The 16165-nt window shown below is 38.6% G+C and overlaps 1 protein-coding gene across 1 annotated transcript in view; it reads right to left on the reverse strand.

Moving 5' to 3' along the window:
• Window positions 1-16165, reverse strand: part of LOC105502338 (inactive heparanase-2) — a 286429-nt gene that overhangs the window by 228937 nt on the left and 41327 nt on the right. Inside the window, exon 4 of the mRNA XM_011928752.1 lies at window positions 6692-6739. Within this exon, the coding sequence (XP_011784142.1) occupies window positions 6692-6739 (48 nt within the window). The remainder of the gene's footprint in view (window positions 1-6691; window positions 6740-16165) is intronic.

The following is a 16165-nucleotide window of genomic DNA, read 5'->3' on the forward strand; positions in this document are numbered from 1 at the left end:
TCTGCTATATCCTTACTGTATTTATTTTAATCTAGTCCTGATAATTACTGAAAGAAGTGTTTTTAAATTTCCAACTATGACAGTGTATTTTTCTATATTTTCTCCTGTTATTTTTTTCTTTGTATATTTTGAATCTCTGTTCTTCAATACTGTATTCTATTGCTGCTCTAAACAAATAATCACAAACAGTAGTTTAAAGCAATCCAAATTTATTCTCTTATGAATAAATTTGTTATTAACCTATAGTTACCCTATAGTTAGTTCTTATTTCTAACTATAGGTTAGAAATCAATATGGGTCTCATAGGCCTAACATCAAAGTATGTGAAAGGCTATCTTCCTTTTGGAGCTGCTCAGGAAAAATCTATCTTCTTGCCTTTTCTGGCTTCTATGGGATACCCACAATCGTTGGCTCATGTTCCTCTTCCTCCATCTTTAAATCCAGCAATTGTAGGTCAAGTCCTGCTAACACTGCATTTCTCTAACCTCCTCTCTATAGTTAAACCTCACTCTGCCTCCTCTTTATGCCTTCCTCTTCCACTCTTGTGGTTGTATAGGGTCCCTCTGGATATTCCAGAATAAGCTCCTTACTTTAAAGTCAGATGATTAGGAACTCATTCCATCCGCAACTTTAATTCCCCTTTGCCATATAATGTAACATATTTACAGGGTTCTAGAGATTAGAATGCAGGTATCTTTGGGGGAGGTTTGTTATTCTGTCTATCGCAGGATAATACATTTATGATTATTATGTCATCCTGATGAATTGATCCTTGTGTCACTATGAATAATCTCCTTTTCTCTGGTAATCCTCCTTTTTTGAAGCCTACTTTGCCTGATATTAATATAGACTCACCAGCTTTTTATAACTGCTTGCATGACATATTATTCTCATCCTTTTATTTTCAATCTGTGTCTTTATATTTAAAGCGTGTCTCTTATAGGCAGAATATAGTTGAGTCTTCTATAGCATCCAGTCTGACAATATTTGCCTTTTAATTACACTGTTTAGAACATTCACCCTTAATATAATTATTGATATAATCATGGTTCAGTCTACCATTTTGCTACTTGATTTTTTTTCCCATTTAGTTTTTGTTCCTCTCTTTCTCCTTTCTTGCTTTTTTTGAGGTTAATTCAGTATTTCTCAGTATTACATTTTAATTCTAATATGACTTTTTGGCTATACTTTTGTCATTATTTTTAAAGGGACTGTTGTAGGAATATAATTTTCACCCTTGCTTATCAGTCTTCTCAGGGGAAATATTGTACCACTCATATAAAAGAACGTTGTGATACTATAATTCCATTTACTGTCTCCTCCCTTTCTCATCCTTTGTTATTATTGCCATGTATTTTTATATCTACATATGTTATCAATCCCATAATACAATTTATATTTTTGCATGAATCATTATTTTGTAAACAAATTAGGGAAAAAGTAGTCTTTTATATTTAGCCACAAATGTACCATTTCCAATGTTCTTCATTATTTTTTGAGATCCAAGTTTCCTTCTGGTGCTACTGTCTGTCTGAAGAATTTCCTTTAGCATTTCTTTTTTTTTTTTTTTGAGGCAGAATCTTGCTCTGTTACCCAGGCTGGAGCGCAATAACACTATCTTGGCTAACTGCAACCTCCACCTCTCGGGTTCAAGCGATTCTCCTGCCTCAGCCTCCCGAGTAGCTGGGATTACAGGTGCCTGCCACCATCCCGGCTGATATTTGTATTTTTTAGTAGAGACAGGGTTTCACCACGTTTGTCAGACTGGTCTTGAACTCCTGACCTCAGGTGATCCAACGGTCTCAGCCTCCCAAAGTGTTGGGATTACAGGCATGAGCCATCGTGCCTGGCCTCCTTTAGTATTTCTTGCAACACAAATCTACTGGCTTTCATTGATAAAAAAAAGTCTTTATTTAACTTTCATTTTTGAAGAATATTTTTGCTGGCTATAGAATTCTGGCTTTACCTTTTTTTTTCTTTATCACTTTAAGAATATTGTTCTGTTGTATTCTGTCTTCCATTGTTTCTGATGTCAAATAAGCCATCATTTGTGTCTTTGTTCCCTGTATATGAAGTGTTATTTTTGTCTGAATGCTTCAAAGATTTTTAAGTTATTTTTGTTCTCAGCAGTTTGAGTACAATGTGCCCTGATGTAATTTTCTTTGTATTTCTCCATCTTGAATCTGTAAATTAATATTTTCCACAAAAATGTGGAGAAGTTCAGCTTTGATTTTAAAAAAATTTCTGCCACATTTTCTTTTTCCTATTCGTCTGAGCTCTGTGCATATGTTAGGCTATTTGGTTTTGGCAGTGAGGTCACTGAAACTTTGTTCATTTTTTTCCACGATTTTTTCCTTTCTGTTCTTTAAGTTGTATAGTTTTTATTGCTCAGTATGCAAGTTTACTCTTTCTTCTGTGGTTTCCAGTCTCTTGTCAAGCCCATCCAATGAGTTTCCATTTCAGATATTCTTCTTTTCACTTCAAGAATTCCATTTGGTTCTTTTTTATAGTTTCCATCGCACTGCTGATATTTCTCCAGGCTAATATTTCTCAATATGGACATTTTCCCCTTAACTCTATGAATATATAATATGAATTATAATAGCTTCTTTAAAATCCTTGTCAGCTAATTCTAATATCTGGGTCATCTCAGGGTTTCTATTTATTGTTTATCCTTCTCATTGTGGTCATATTTTCCTGTTTCTTTGCATGTCTGGTAATTTTTTTATTGTATATAACAAAATGTGGATGATATACTACAGAGATAGAAGAATGCTGATTTTGAATCTAGCAGGAAGTTGAATGAATGACTGACCTTCTTGTTCTTGTGAAGGCATCAGTTTATGCTTTTTCTGGACAAGTCTGTTTTGGTTATACTTGAGTCTTAGAGCAAATCCTTAGTCCTGAGACAGACTTTACACCTAAGGCATAATTTTTTTAGATTTCACTGGATAAAAACAAGGTGTTCATCAAATCCCTCTAAATTTGTGACATTCAAATTCCAACCTCTGTCTCTCATGTGACAAACGGCAGCTGAAATCTCTGTTCAACTTTTTGAGACTTCCAGCTGTTTCTTTCCACTAGGCTCCTTGGAATGTCTCATGAACATATACATTTCAGGGATCAAAGATTTGAGGGAAGTTTATATGCATATTTTGTATTTTTACATTGAAGTTCCTTCTTTTTGAGATTTCCACCCTCAATTTCCAGCCTCTGACTCCTTCTCCTTGACACTTCAAGCCAATATAAGCATGCATTTCTGTTTGAGTTCTAATTACCTCCTGATGCATGAATTGTTAAATAACTACAGTGAAGGCTGGGCGCGGCGGCTCACACCTGTAATCCCAGCACTTTGGGAGGTCGAGGCAGGTGGATCACGAGGTCAGATCAAGACCATCCTGGGGAACATGGTGAAACCCCGTCTCTACTACAAATACAAAAAATTAGCCTGGTGTGGTGGTGAGCACCTGCAGTCCCAGCTACTCAGGAGGCTGAGGCAGGAAACCGGTGTGAACCCAGGAGGCGGAGCTTGCAGTGAGCCAAGATCGTGCCATTGCACTCCAGCCTGGGCAACCGAGCAAGACTCCATCTCAATAATAATAATAATAACAACAACAACTACAGTAAAAAGTCAAGTAAAAGTAGATCTCATGTAGTATTCTTCACTTCTTTTAAAGGTTGAATACCTTCCTTTGGTTTCTGCCTTTTTTGATCATATTCCAGTGTTTTTTCTTTAATACTTTATATTTTATCATTGCTCTCTATATAAGGGTTATTACGATACAAGCTACTCCACTATACTTGTAATTATACTTTCATCTTAATAACTTTTTCTGGGTTTTCTAAATGGGTTGGTGGGCAGGACCAATTATTAAGTCATATATTTTGGTCCTCAAAATATAGTAAACCCAATAATATGCTTCCAAATCAAAATAGTCAAACTACAGAGATCTGTTTATTAATGACTTTAGACTCAGAATTTGGGCTGTTCAAGCTCCAAGCTCAACATCCCAATACTGAATTGATTCTTCTGGCCATCTATATATAGTGACAAATGACAAATTCTATGTTAGTCTCCCCCACCCTTTTTTTTCTAACAATGTCTCTTGATTTCTTTACATTATTAGGACATCTTCACCTCAGTATTTCTCAGAATTGAAGAAACATGGCATTTGGCTTTAATTTTCATGAAGTCCTCCTGGCCGGAATTGCCTGGGATTCTTCCATGACTTTTCCAAGACTTGACTGAAAACTATGGCTGGAAAGGATAAATTGTAGATTCCAGGTGCTATTTGTCCTCTAATGAATGCTGATCCTGGAGCCAAAAGAAATACAATCCCCTGCTTGCTTTTGAGGGTATTTTTGGAGTAGTTGCAAACAGTGATATTTATCTGGAGACATGGCCTATATATATATATATATTTATGTGTGTGTGTGTGTATGTGTATTTTTTAAGTAGTCAATAAACAAAATGTATTTATTAAAAATGTATTTTTGCATCATAAAAATAATACTGTGCTCACTTCATTCCATTTGTGTTAGGAAGAGTACTTGAATAGAAAAGAAAAGCTTTCTCTTATCCCTCCCTGTCAGCAAAAATAATTAAAGCCATACATTCTTAGCCAATAATTTTCTTATGCTGATATCATTATCTTTCTCCACAAATCCTATAAATTCTTAAAGACTCAGCCTTTATGCTACATTATCCAGATAGCCTTTTTGGTGAGGACACTGGACAGAATTTCAGTAAAGGAACATTATCTTGTTATCAAAGCAGTAGTAGTTAAGACAATAACCCTTGGAGTGAGACAGACACAACTTTAAGTCCAACATTTTCCACTTTCTGTGTAATCTTTGGATTTTCTATAATTTCATCTAAGTTATAGTAAAATAGAGATAAAAATAGTCCCTAACTCATTTGGTTGTTGTGAGGATCAGATATAATAAGGCATACAAAGTTTAAGAACAGTTCCTGGCACATTGTTATTTTTATTGTCATTGTTGTTGTTGCCATTATTATTTTTTCCCCAGAGTAAATGACTAATAAGCTATTGTCTAAATAAGTACTTGGTGATTGAATAAGTGCCATTATGGTAGAAGAGAAAAACAAATAAATTACAAAGACAAGTCATAAGGAAAAAAACAATTTTAAGTTATCATAAGTGCTATTAAAAAAGAGCTAAGAAAAAGAATGAAATGGGAGACCTGTTTTGGATAGGATCATCAGGGAAGGCCTCCCTAGGACATGACATGTAAGGTGAGACTTAAAAGATGAAAAGGAGTTGGCCACACAAAGAGAATGGAGAACAGCATTTCAGGCAGAAGGACTAGCATATAGAGAGACCCAGAGGCAGATATGCACATGGACCTGAAAGAATTGAAAGACCACTGGTGAGCTGGGACAGAATAAGGGCAGAGCGGCACCAGATGAAATCAGAAAGTAGCAGAGGCCAAACACAAAAGGCCAGTGTGGAGAGTTTGGCTTTTGGTCCAAGTGCAAAGGAGAGACATTGTGGGTTTTCAAGCAAGGGAATGACAAGATCCTCAGACTTACTCAATCCATGACTCACAAAAACAAATTGAAGAAGAATAAGAGTTTCTGAAAACATTTGGAACTTGTTTTTTAGAGAAATTAAGAGTATAAATGTAGACTAAAATATTTCCCATTATGATTGAAGTTACTGATTGCCAGCAAACAAAAACACTTTAGGTGGAGAACTTTTCTTCAGAGGGAGAAGCAATCTTTAATAAACATTTAATCCACTTTGTTTTCTTTCACATCTGTAATGAATCCACAGGGGATAGTGTGACCCACTTCAAACAGAGGAGGGACAAAAGGAGAACATACGCTAGGCAGGAAGGGTTAGAGTAACTGAGAAAGAGGGCCATTGCCAAGGCCTATGTGGGCCCAGAGTAAAAGCACAGTCTGAGTTGAGAGCACTACATTAGACAAGAGATGATTTGGAGGATACTGTGAAATAGATTTCTTAGAGAAAAGAAGAACAGGATTCCAGTATACAATTAGTGAGACATTGACTGTTAAGGGCTGGACCTTCTGGTACAAATGCCCTAAGGGAACTTATAGAATATTTAAATTTATTTATCAGATAATTATATTTTTCATTATCCTGCGGTAACAGGTCTTTTCCATTTAAGATTCTTCCTGCAGTGTTGGAATTCATTCTCTTTCTTGAAGCTGCTTCATCTTGATACTCTTTTTTTTTTTTTTTAAATCTGCTTCATTTTAGAGACTCACTTGGCAATAATTAAGACCACTGACATTAATAACAAAGTGTTTCTATTTCCCCATTATATATTGAGCAATTAAAATTATTTCCTGTCTTATACAAGGAAATTTATTCCCAAAGGAAAAGCCTATGGGAAAACAGTGGCATGCCCAGATCCCCATTACGTGTTCACTGATAACAGATTATTTTAAAAGGGTACATAATAGCTGAAATCTCCAAAATGCGTCAGTTGTTTTCTCAAATTTTTCTGAAAACAACCAAACAAAATTATAGTACTACAAGACAACATGTGCCATAAAAATAACTTTGGAGTTACTTTTAAATTTTTTCCTGGAGGATGAAGGATAGCTTACCGAATGTCAGTTACGAACTTGGCGACAACTAATTATCTTTCATTTCACAGCAGCTGATAATAAGTAAGAGCAAAAATGGTGAATACCTACTGTTGCCAGGTAACTGCATCTACTGTACTTCCTGCCACCTTCATGAATCTGTAAGGAATAGAAAGAAAAAAGATATTACAACTTAGATCAAACCACATCCCCCAAATCAAAAGGAAATGAACTGAGACAGATTAGACCAATCCCTAAGCAGGTATGCTTTCTGAGAGGATCCTCCACAGCCACAATCATGACCTAGACACAGCTATCGGAGGTCAAACTATACAGAAAGTGAAAGTAACCATACTTCCAGCTCCCCACACACCCTTCACCATCTGGAAATCAAAATCCCAATAAGGCATTCTATCTACATCTGTCTTCCCAAGCCCATGCCTGATGGCTCCCACATCAATTTCCTCATAACCAAAACTTGTCTATCCCATTTCCTATTCTCTAAGGACTCCAATCTCTAATAGGAAACAAACAGTAATATTTCCCAAGGATGACAGCACAAAAGATGCCTTTGAAAAACTTCAGGCTTTCCTAGAACGAGCATGAGAAAACCCAATTTATTTATACAAGTAAAAAGCACCATCAAATATGCCCCAATGAGGAGCTACCACACCTGTCTAAGTGTAGAAAGTTGAGCACCACAAAGAGAAATCTATCATCTACTTTTGGAGCAGCTAAGTAGTGAACTGAGTGTTATCTGACAAACATGCTCAGCTCGAAAGGTAAACCAGACTTGGTTCTGTGCAGTTAAGCACACATCAAAGCCTTGCTAGCAGTTCCCCACCTTCTTTGTTTCTGGAGGTTCCAGGAAAATCAACAGAACCTGAAGATGTATCTGGGAGCCCAAAGATGACACAGGGTCTCTCATAAATTGCATGTCTGTGAATAACTCAATTATCTACCTACCTCCTTCTCCCTGTCCACATGTTCTCAGGCCATGTGCTATCATGGTTATAACTATGAGTTGAGGGAGTCAACTAGTAGTTACCAAAAGGAATATCTCAGCTCTTTAAGATATTTCTTTTATTCCTGAGACCCTGGTGGGGAACTTTTCTTCAGAGGGAGAAGCAATCTTTAATAGTACTTCTTAACTGAAAATTCTTCCTCCAGGGAGAAAGATGGTGTTTTGTCTAGAAGGCCCTATCTCTACTTTACCCCAGCATAATATTGCAAGGCAGATGCATGTTGCTCATGCTCTGTGGGTTGCTGTGTGTTGCCTAAACAGAGGCACAGATTTGCTGTGACAGCAGAAAAGAATTGAGTCTCTCTGGAGGAGTACATAAGAGAAACATAGGGCTGGATGCCAGGACTGTTGGTTAGCATTAAAGTGAAGTTTATAAAAGGAGAAGAAAAGAAGAAGGGGAAGGACACGATGGGTTTGAAAAGGGGGGGAAGAAAGAGAGAAGGAAGAGGAGGAGGAGAGGGAGGACAAGGATGGAGGATGAGAAGAAGGCCACAGAAGCCATGGCTTAGCCTTTGTCTGAATGGTTTTGCCTTTCTTTCTCCAGTACCATTCAGCAGTCCTCAAGCAAGAAAGTAGAAAATGACATATGGGAATGATCAAGGAATAGAACTGGTTTGATGAGCAGGGCCAAAATGTCAACGAGGGCTGGAGGGAATGTAACATTTACTGAGTACCTACTGAATGTCAGCCATTCACATGTTATTTCTTATAATTCTTAAAAATGCCTGCTTGGTAAGGTGGATATTGTCAATTCCATTATATAGATTACCAGCTTCCCTACTGGCTACAGAAGTACATCTCCTAACACTCCAAATAGCCAATTTTTGATGGAGTTATGCCAACCCTCCTAGCAGCAGTCATTGGGAAGCATGGCACAGATATCCTCTGCTTTTGAAGCCAATGGATTTCTCTTTCTCTTTACCTTATCTCCTTTCCCCAGCCCAGGACAATCCCTTTTGAGTTTGGGAGAGTAGTTCCACTCTCTTCACTATTTCTGGACCTATGCCTCTAAAATTCCTCTTCTGGAATTCAAAAGCCAGAAAGACTTGTGCAGTATTTGCCTTTCCTCCTGTCATGTGCTACCCTGTCAATAGGCACACAACCAGCTCTTGAATGGATAGAAGGAAAATGGAAAAATACAAGGAGAAAGAAAACAGATTAATATTCAAAATATTATCCCTGCCATCTATGCTACTCTAAGCAGGTAAGATCTGATAATAATCTTAGAAGTAGGATGGCCCAAGAATGAAGAGGAAGAGATGAAATTTTGTAGCTCCTTCTCAGATATTCAAAAAATTAAAAAATCTAGACAATCTTAGACACAAGTGTCATTTCAAAGAAAGAAATGTAAAAACAAATGTTTACATGGAATTTACACCTCCAAAATAATTTCTAAAATCTCTGAAATACAAATATTTTATGTAGAGATGGGGCCAAGATAGCCAACTAAAAGCAGAGGTGATCGGAGGCTCCCATTAAAAAAAAATAAAATAAATAATAGTGAGCCAATCCTGCACCAGCAACCAAGGTATTCAGGTTCTGTCATCAGAACTGACTAGGCAGTTGGCGTGACCCACAGAGAGGAAGGAAGATCAGTGTGGTGCTGTAGCCCATTTGAGAACCACACAGGGCAGGGGAGCCCCCATCCTCAGCCAGGAAAGGCAGTCAGTGAGTACGCTATCCAGCCTGGGAAAATGTGCTTTTTCCATGGAACTGTGTAACCCATGGATTGGAAGATCCCACTTATGAGTCCACACTACTGGGGCGAGGGTCCCAACCATGGAGCTGCGTAGGTTCTCAACAGCCACTAAGCTAGAATCTGCTTAAGCCTGCTGAGCTCCCAGAAGGAGGGGTGACGAGCACCACAGCTGTGGCTCCCTGCTGTCTAAGCCGTTTGAGCTCCTTAGGCGAGGGGTGACAGCCAATTCTAGGACCCATAGCTGCCTAACACACTAAGCTCCCAGGGTTGGGGAAGGGCAGCAGCCATCTGTATAGCTCCAGGCTGTGTTTTTTCCCTGAGGGAGCCAGGGATGATGGATGGCTTAGTCTCAAGAGGTATCCACCACAGCCCAACACAGGGGCTGTGGCAGACTGCTGACGGAGTGCCTCTTCAGGCCTGACCTTGACTCATCCCTCCTCACTGTGTGGGGCCTCTCTGCAGGAACTCCAACAACCTTAGCCAGGGAGTCAGGGACAGAACTCTGATCTCCCTGGGCCTGACTCCCTAGCAGGAGGGGTGGCCACAGTCTCTGTGGACCAGTAGACTTAGTCTTTCCTCCTGCTAGTTCTGAGGAATCCAGGCAGCCCAGACAAGTGGGTTTCCCCCCAGTGAAGCACACCCCCTCAGTCAAAGTGCCTCATTAAACAGGTCGTGCTCTCCCTGCCACCCACCGGGGTGAGACCCTCTAACAGGGGTTGTCAGACACCCTATAGAGGAGTGTTTCTATTGGCATCAGGTCAGTGCCCCTTGAGGTCAGAGATCCCAGAGGAAGAAGCAGGCACCCATCTTTGCTGTTCTCCAGCTTCCTCAAGTGACATCTCCAGGCATGGGAGTGAACCAGATGAATAGGGCCTGAACTGAACCCCCAGTGAACCGCAGTGGCCCTACAGAAGAGGGACCTGACCATTGCAAGAAAAACAAACAGAAAGCAAAAACAATAGCATCAACAAAAAAAAGTCCCCACAAAAACCCCATCAAAGGTCGATAGTAGACAAACTCATAAAGATGAGAAAGAATCAGCGAAAAAAAAAACACTGAAAACCCAAAAGGCCAGAGTGCCTCTTCTCTAAATGGGCACAGAACTGGACAGAGGATGAGATGGATGAATTGACAGAAGTAGGCTTCAGAAGGTGGATAATAAACTCTGCTGAGCTCAAGGAGCATGTTCTAATCCAGTGCAAAGAAGCCAAGAATCTTAATTAAAGGGTACAGGAGCTGCTAACTACAATAAGCAGTTTAGAGAGGAACATAAATAACTTGAAGGAGCTGAAAAACATAGCATGAGAACGTTGTGAAGCATACACAAGCATCAATAGCCACATCAACCAAGTGGAAGAAAGGATATCAGAGTTTGAAGACCATCTTGCTGAAAAAAAGGCATGCAGATAAGATTAGAGAAAAAAGAATGAAAAGAAATGAACAAAACCTCTGGAAAATATGGGACTATGTAAAAAGACCGAACGTATAACTGATTGGAGTACCTGAAAGAGATGGGGAAAATGAAACCAAGTTGGAAAACACACTTCAGGATATCATCCAGGAAAACTTCCCCAACCTAGCAAGACAGGCCAACATTCAAATTCAGGAAATACAGAGAACCCCACTAAGATAATCTATGAGAAGATCAACCCCAAGACACATAATCATCAGATTCCCCAAGGTCAAAATGAAGGAAAAAATGTTAAGGGCAGCCAGAGAGAAAGGCCAGGTCACCTACAAAGGGACTACAATCAGACTAACAGTGGACCTCTCAGCAAAAACCCTACAAGCCAGAAGAGAGTGGGGGTCAATATTCAACATTCTTAAAGAAAATAGTTTTAAACCCAGAATTTTAAATCCAGTCAAACTAAAATTCATAAATGAAGGAGAAATAAAATCATTTCCAGACAAGCAAATGCTGAGAGATTTTGTCATCACCAACCTGCCTTCCAACAGCTCCTAAATGAAGCACTAAATATGTAAAGGAAAAAACCAGTACCAGTTACTGCAAAAACATACCAAAATATAAAGACCAATGACACTATGAAGAAACTGCATCAACAACTGTGCAAAATAACCAGATAGCATCCTGATGGCAGGATGCAATTTACACATAACAATATTAACCTTAAATGTAAATGGGCTAAATGCCCCAATAAAAGACACAGACTGGTAAACTGGATAAAGAGTCAAGACCCATCAATGTGCCGTATTCAGGAGACTCATCTCATGTGTAAAGACACACATAGGCTCAAAATAAAGGGATGGAGGAATATTTACCAAGCAAATGGAAAGCAAAAAAAAAAAGCAGGGGTTGCAATTCTAGTCTCTGACAAAACAGACTTTAAACCAACAGAGATAAAAAAAGACAGAAGGGCAGTACATAATGGTAAAGGAATCAATTCAACAAGAAGAGCTAACTATCCTAAATATAAATGCACCCAACACAGGAGGACCCAGATTCATAATACAAATTCTTAGAGACCTATAAAGAGACGTAGACTCCCACACAATAATAGTGGGAGACTTTAACACCCCACTGTCAATATTAGACAGATGAACAAGACAGAAAATTAACAAGGATATTCAGGAATTAAACTCAGCTCTGGATCAAGTGGACCTAATAGACATCTACAGAACTCTCCACCCCAAGTCAACCACATGGCACTTATTCTAAAATCAACCATACAATTGGAAGTACAACACTCCTCAGCAAATGCAAAAGAATGGAAATCATAACAGTCTCTCAGACCACGGTGCAACCAAATTAGAACTCAGGATTAAGAAACTCGCTCAGAAATCACAGAACCACATGGAATTTGAACAACCTGCTCCTGAATGACTCCTGAGTAAATAATGAAATTAAGGAAGAAATAAAGAAGTTCTTTGAAACTAGTGAGAACAAAGAGATGAGACAATGTACCACAATCTCTGGGACACAGCTAAAACAGAGGGACATTTATAGCACTAAATGCCAACATCAGAAAGCTGGAAAGATGTCAAATCAACACCCCAATGTCACAGTTAAAAGAGCTAGAGAAGCAAGAGCAAACAAATCCAAAAGCTAGCAGAAGACAAGAAATAACTAAGATCAGAGCAGAACTGAAGGAGACAGACACATGAAAAACACTTAAAAAAAAAATCAATGAATCCAGGAGCTGGTTTTTAGAAAAAATTAACAAAATAGATAGACTACTTAGACTAATAAAGAAGAAAAGAGAGAAGAATCAAATAGACACAATAAAAAATGATAAAGGGGATATCACCACTGACCCCACAGAAATACAAGCTACCATTACAAAATGCTGTAACCACCTCTACACAAACAAATTTGAAAATCTAGAAGAAGATAAATTCCTGGACACATATACCCTCCCAAGACTAAACCAGGAAGAAGCTGAATCCCTGAATAGACCAATAGCAAGTACTGAAATTTAGGCAGTAATTAATAGCCTACCAACCAAAAAAGGCCTAGGACCAGACAGATTCACAGCTGAATTCTACCAGAGGTACAAAGAAGAGCTGGTAATAGTCCTTCTGAAACTATTCCAAACAGCTGAAAAGGAGGGATTTCTCCCTAGCTCATTTTATGAGGCCAGCATCATCCTGATACCAGAATCTGACAGAGACACAATAAAAAAAGAAAACTTCAGGCCAAGATCGATGCAAATATCCTCACTAAAATGCTGGCAAACTAAATCCAGCAACATATCAAGAAACTTATCCACCACGATCAAGTCAGCTTCATCCCTGGGATGCAGGGCTGGTTCAACATATGCAACTCAATAAACATAATCCATCACATAAACAGAACCACTGACAAAAATCACATGATAATTTCAATAGATGCAGAAAACCCCTTTGATAAAAATCAACATCTCTTCATGTTAGAAACTCTCAATAAAATAGGTATTGATGGAACATATCTCAAAATAATGAGTTATATATTACAAACCTACAGCCAATATCATACTGAGTGGGCAAAAGCTGGAAGCATTGCCTTTGAAAACTGGCCAAGACAAGGATGCCCTCTCTCACCACTCCTATTTAACATAGTATTGGAAGTTCTGGACAGGCAATCAGATAAGAGAAAGAAATAAAGAGTATTCAAAGAGGAAGAGAGGAAGTCAAGTTGTCTCTGTTTGCAGATGACATGATTCTGTATTTAGAAAACCCCATCATCTCAGTCCAAAAACTCCTTAAGCTGATAAACAACTTCAGCCAAGTCTCAGGAGACAAAACCAAAGTGCAAAAATCACAAGCATTCCTATACACCAACAGACAAACAGCCAAATCATGAATGAACTCCTATTTGCAATTGCCACAAAGAGAATAAAATACCTAGGGATACAGCTAACAAGGGATGTGAAGGACCTCTTCAAGGAAAACTACAAACCACTGCTCAAGAAAATCAGAGAGGACACAAACAAATGGAAAAACATTCCATCCTCATGGATAGGAAGAATCAATACTGTGAAAATGGCCACATTACCCAAAGTAATTTATAGATTCAATGCTATTCCCATCAAACTACCATTGACATTTTTCACAGAGTTAGAAAAAACTACTTTAAATTTCATATGGAACCAAAAAAGAGCCCAGGTAGCCAAGGCAATCCTAAAAAGAACAAAGCTGGAGGCATTATGCTACCTGACTTCAAACTATACTACAAAGCTACAGTATTTAAAAGAGCATGGTACTTGTCCCAAAACAGACATAAAGACCAACGAAACAGAACAGAGACCTCAGATATAACATCACACATCTACAACCATCTGATCTTTGATAAACTGGACAAAACAAGCAATGGGGAAAGGATTCCCTATTTAATGTATTGTGCTGGAAAAACTGGCTAGCCACATGCAGAAAACTGAAACTTGATCTCTTCCTTACACCTTATACAAACATTAACTCAAGATGGATTAAAGACTTCGGTGTAAAACCCCAAACCATAAGAACCCTAGAAGAAAACCTAGGCAATATCATTCAGGACATAGGCATGGGAGAAGACTTCATGACGAAAATGCCAAAAGCAACTGCAACCAAAGACAAAATTGACAAATGGGATCTAATTAAACTAAAGAGCTTCTACCCAGTAAGAGAAACTATAATCAGAGCAAACAGGCAACCTACAGAATGGGAGAAAAGTTTTGTAATCTACCCATCTAACAAAGGTCTAATATCCAGAACCTACAAGGAACTTAAACAAATTTACAAGAAAAAAACAACCCCATAAAAACTGGGCAAAGGATATGAACAGATGCTTCTCAAAAGAAGACATTCATATGGCGAACAAATATATGAAAAAAAGCTCAACATTATTGATCATTAGGGAAATGCAAATCAAAACCACAATGAGATACCATCTCACATCAGTCAGAATGGCAATTATTAAAAAAGTCCAGAAACAATAGATGCTGGCGAGGCTGTGGAGAAATAGGAACGTTTTTACACTGTTGGTGGGAATGTAAGTTAGTTCAACCATTGTGGAAGTGGCGTGGCAATTCCTCAAGGATCTAGAACCAGAAATACCATTTGAGCTAGCCATCCCATTACTGGGTATACACCCAAAGGAATATAAATAATTCTGCTATAAAGACATATGCACATGTATGTTTATTGCAGCACTATTTACAATAGCAAAGACATGGAACCAACCCAAATGCCCATTAATGATAGACTAAATAAAGAAAATATGGTACAGACACACTATGGAATAACATGAAGCCTTAAAAGGAATGAAATCATGTCCTTTGCAGTGACATGGTTGAAGGTGGAAGCCATTATCCTCAGCAAACTAGCCCAGGAACAAAACACAAAACACCGCATGTTCTCACTCATAAGTGGGAGTTGAACAATGAGAACACATGGACACAGGAAGGGGAGCAACACACACCGGGGCCAGTTGGAGGGGTGGGGGAGTGAGGGGAGGGAGAGCATTAGCATAAATAGCTAATGCATGCTGGGCTTAAAACCTAGATGATGGATTTGATAGGTGCAGCATGCCACCATGACACATGTAGACCTATGTAACAAACCTACATGTCCTGCACTTGTATCCTGGAACTTAAAGTAAAATTAAAAACAAAAGAAATATTTTATGTAAAACTGTTTTATAATCATATAGAAATAACCACAATGAAAACAATACTGACATTAATAGAGCTTTGTCATAAAATGCTTTTCAGTTTCTTATATGTACAGCTTCCCATAGTCCTCAAAACAATCCAGTAAGGTAGATATTTCTGTATTTCAGTGGAGGAGGTTATGAGGTTATGAGACTTTCTCAAATTCATGTAGTTAGTGTAGGCTAAACTCAGGTTCTGATTCCAAATTCGACCATCTTTCCAGTATCTTATGCTGCCTCCAAGCTGTTTTCACTGAGGCTAGGAAGTATAGTAAACTCTAAGATACAAAAAACCAGCTGAATTTTTGCCTTGAGAAAACACTACCATATTGATTAGAAAAAGGAAAAAGCTGGACCACCTTCTTTGCTTGTTAGCTTCCTCTCACAGTCTTGAGCCCTTCAATGCTTATTGTAAGACAATGTGCTGGATGCAGGTATCAAAAGGTGACTGGCTCAGGGCCTCTGCTACAAGACAACCACAATGAAGCCCAGGAGACAGAAATGTGGACAAGGACATACCAAAGTTTCTGTGTGCGGTAACAGATGGTTAGTTTGTACCAGTAGTACAGTAAGAGGACCTCAGAAAGAGGAGCAGTTAGGTCTGCCCTATGGTGTTAGAAGAAGAAATACAGATTAAGAAAACCCTTCATATTGTCTACAATGTTGAATATGAGATTGAAAGAAGAGTAAGATTTTGCCAGGAGGAGCAGCCCAGGCAAAGAATAGCATGAGCAA

The sequence above is a fragment of the Colobus angolensis genome, unplaced genomic scaffold (genome assembly GCF_000951035.1).
Source record: "Colobus angolensis palliatus isolate OR3802 unplaced genomic scaffold, Cang.pa_1.0 Scaffold794, whole genome shotgun sequence".
Lineage (NCBI taxonomy): Eukaryota > Metazoa > Chordata > Mammalia > Primates > Cercopithecidae > Colobus > Colobus angolensis.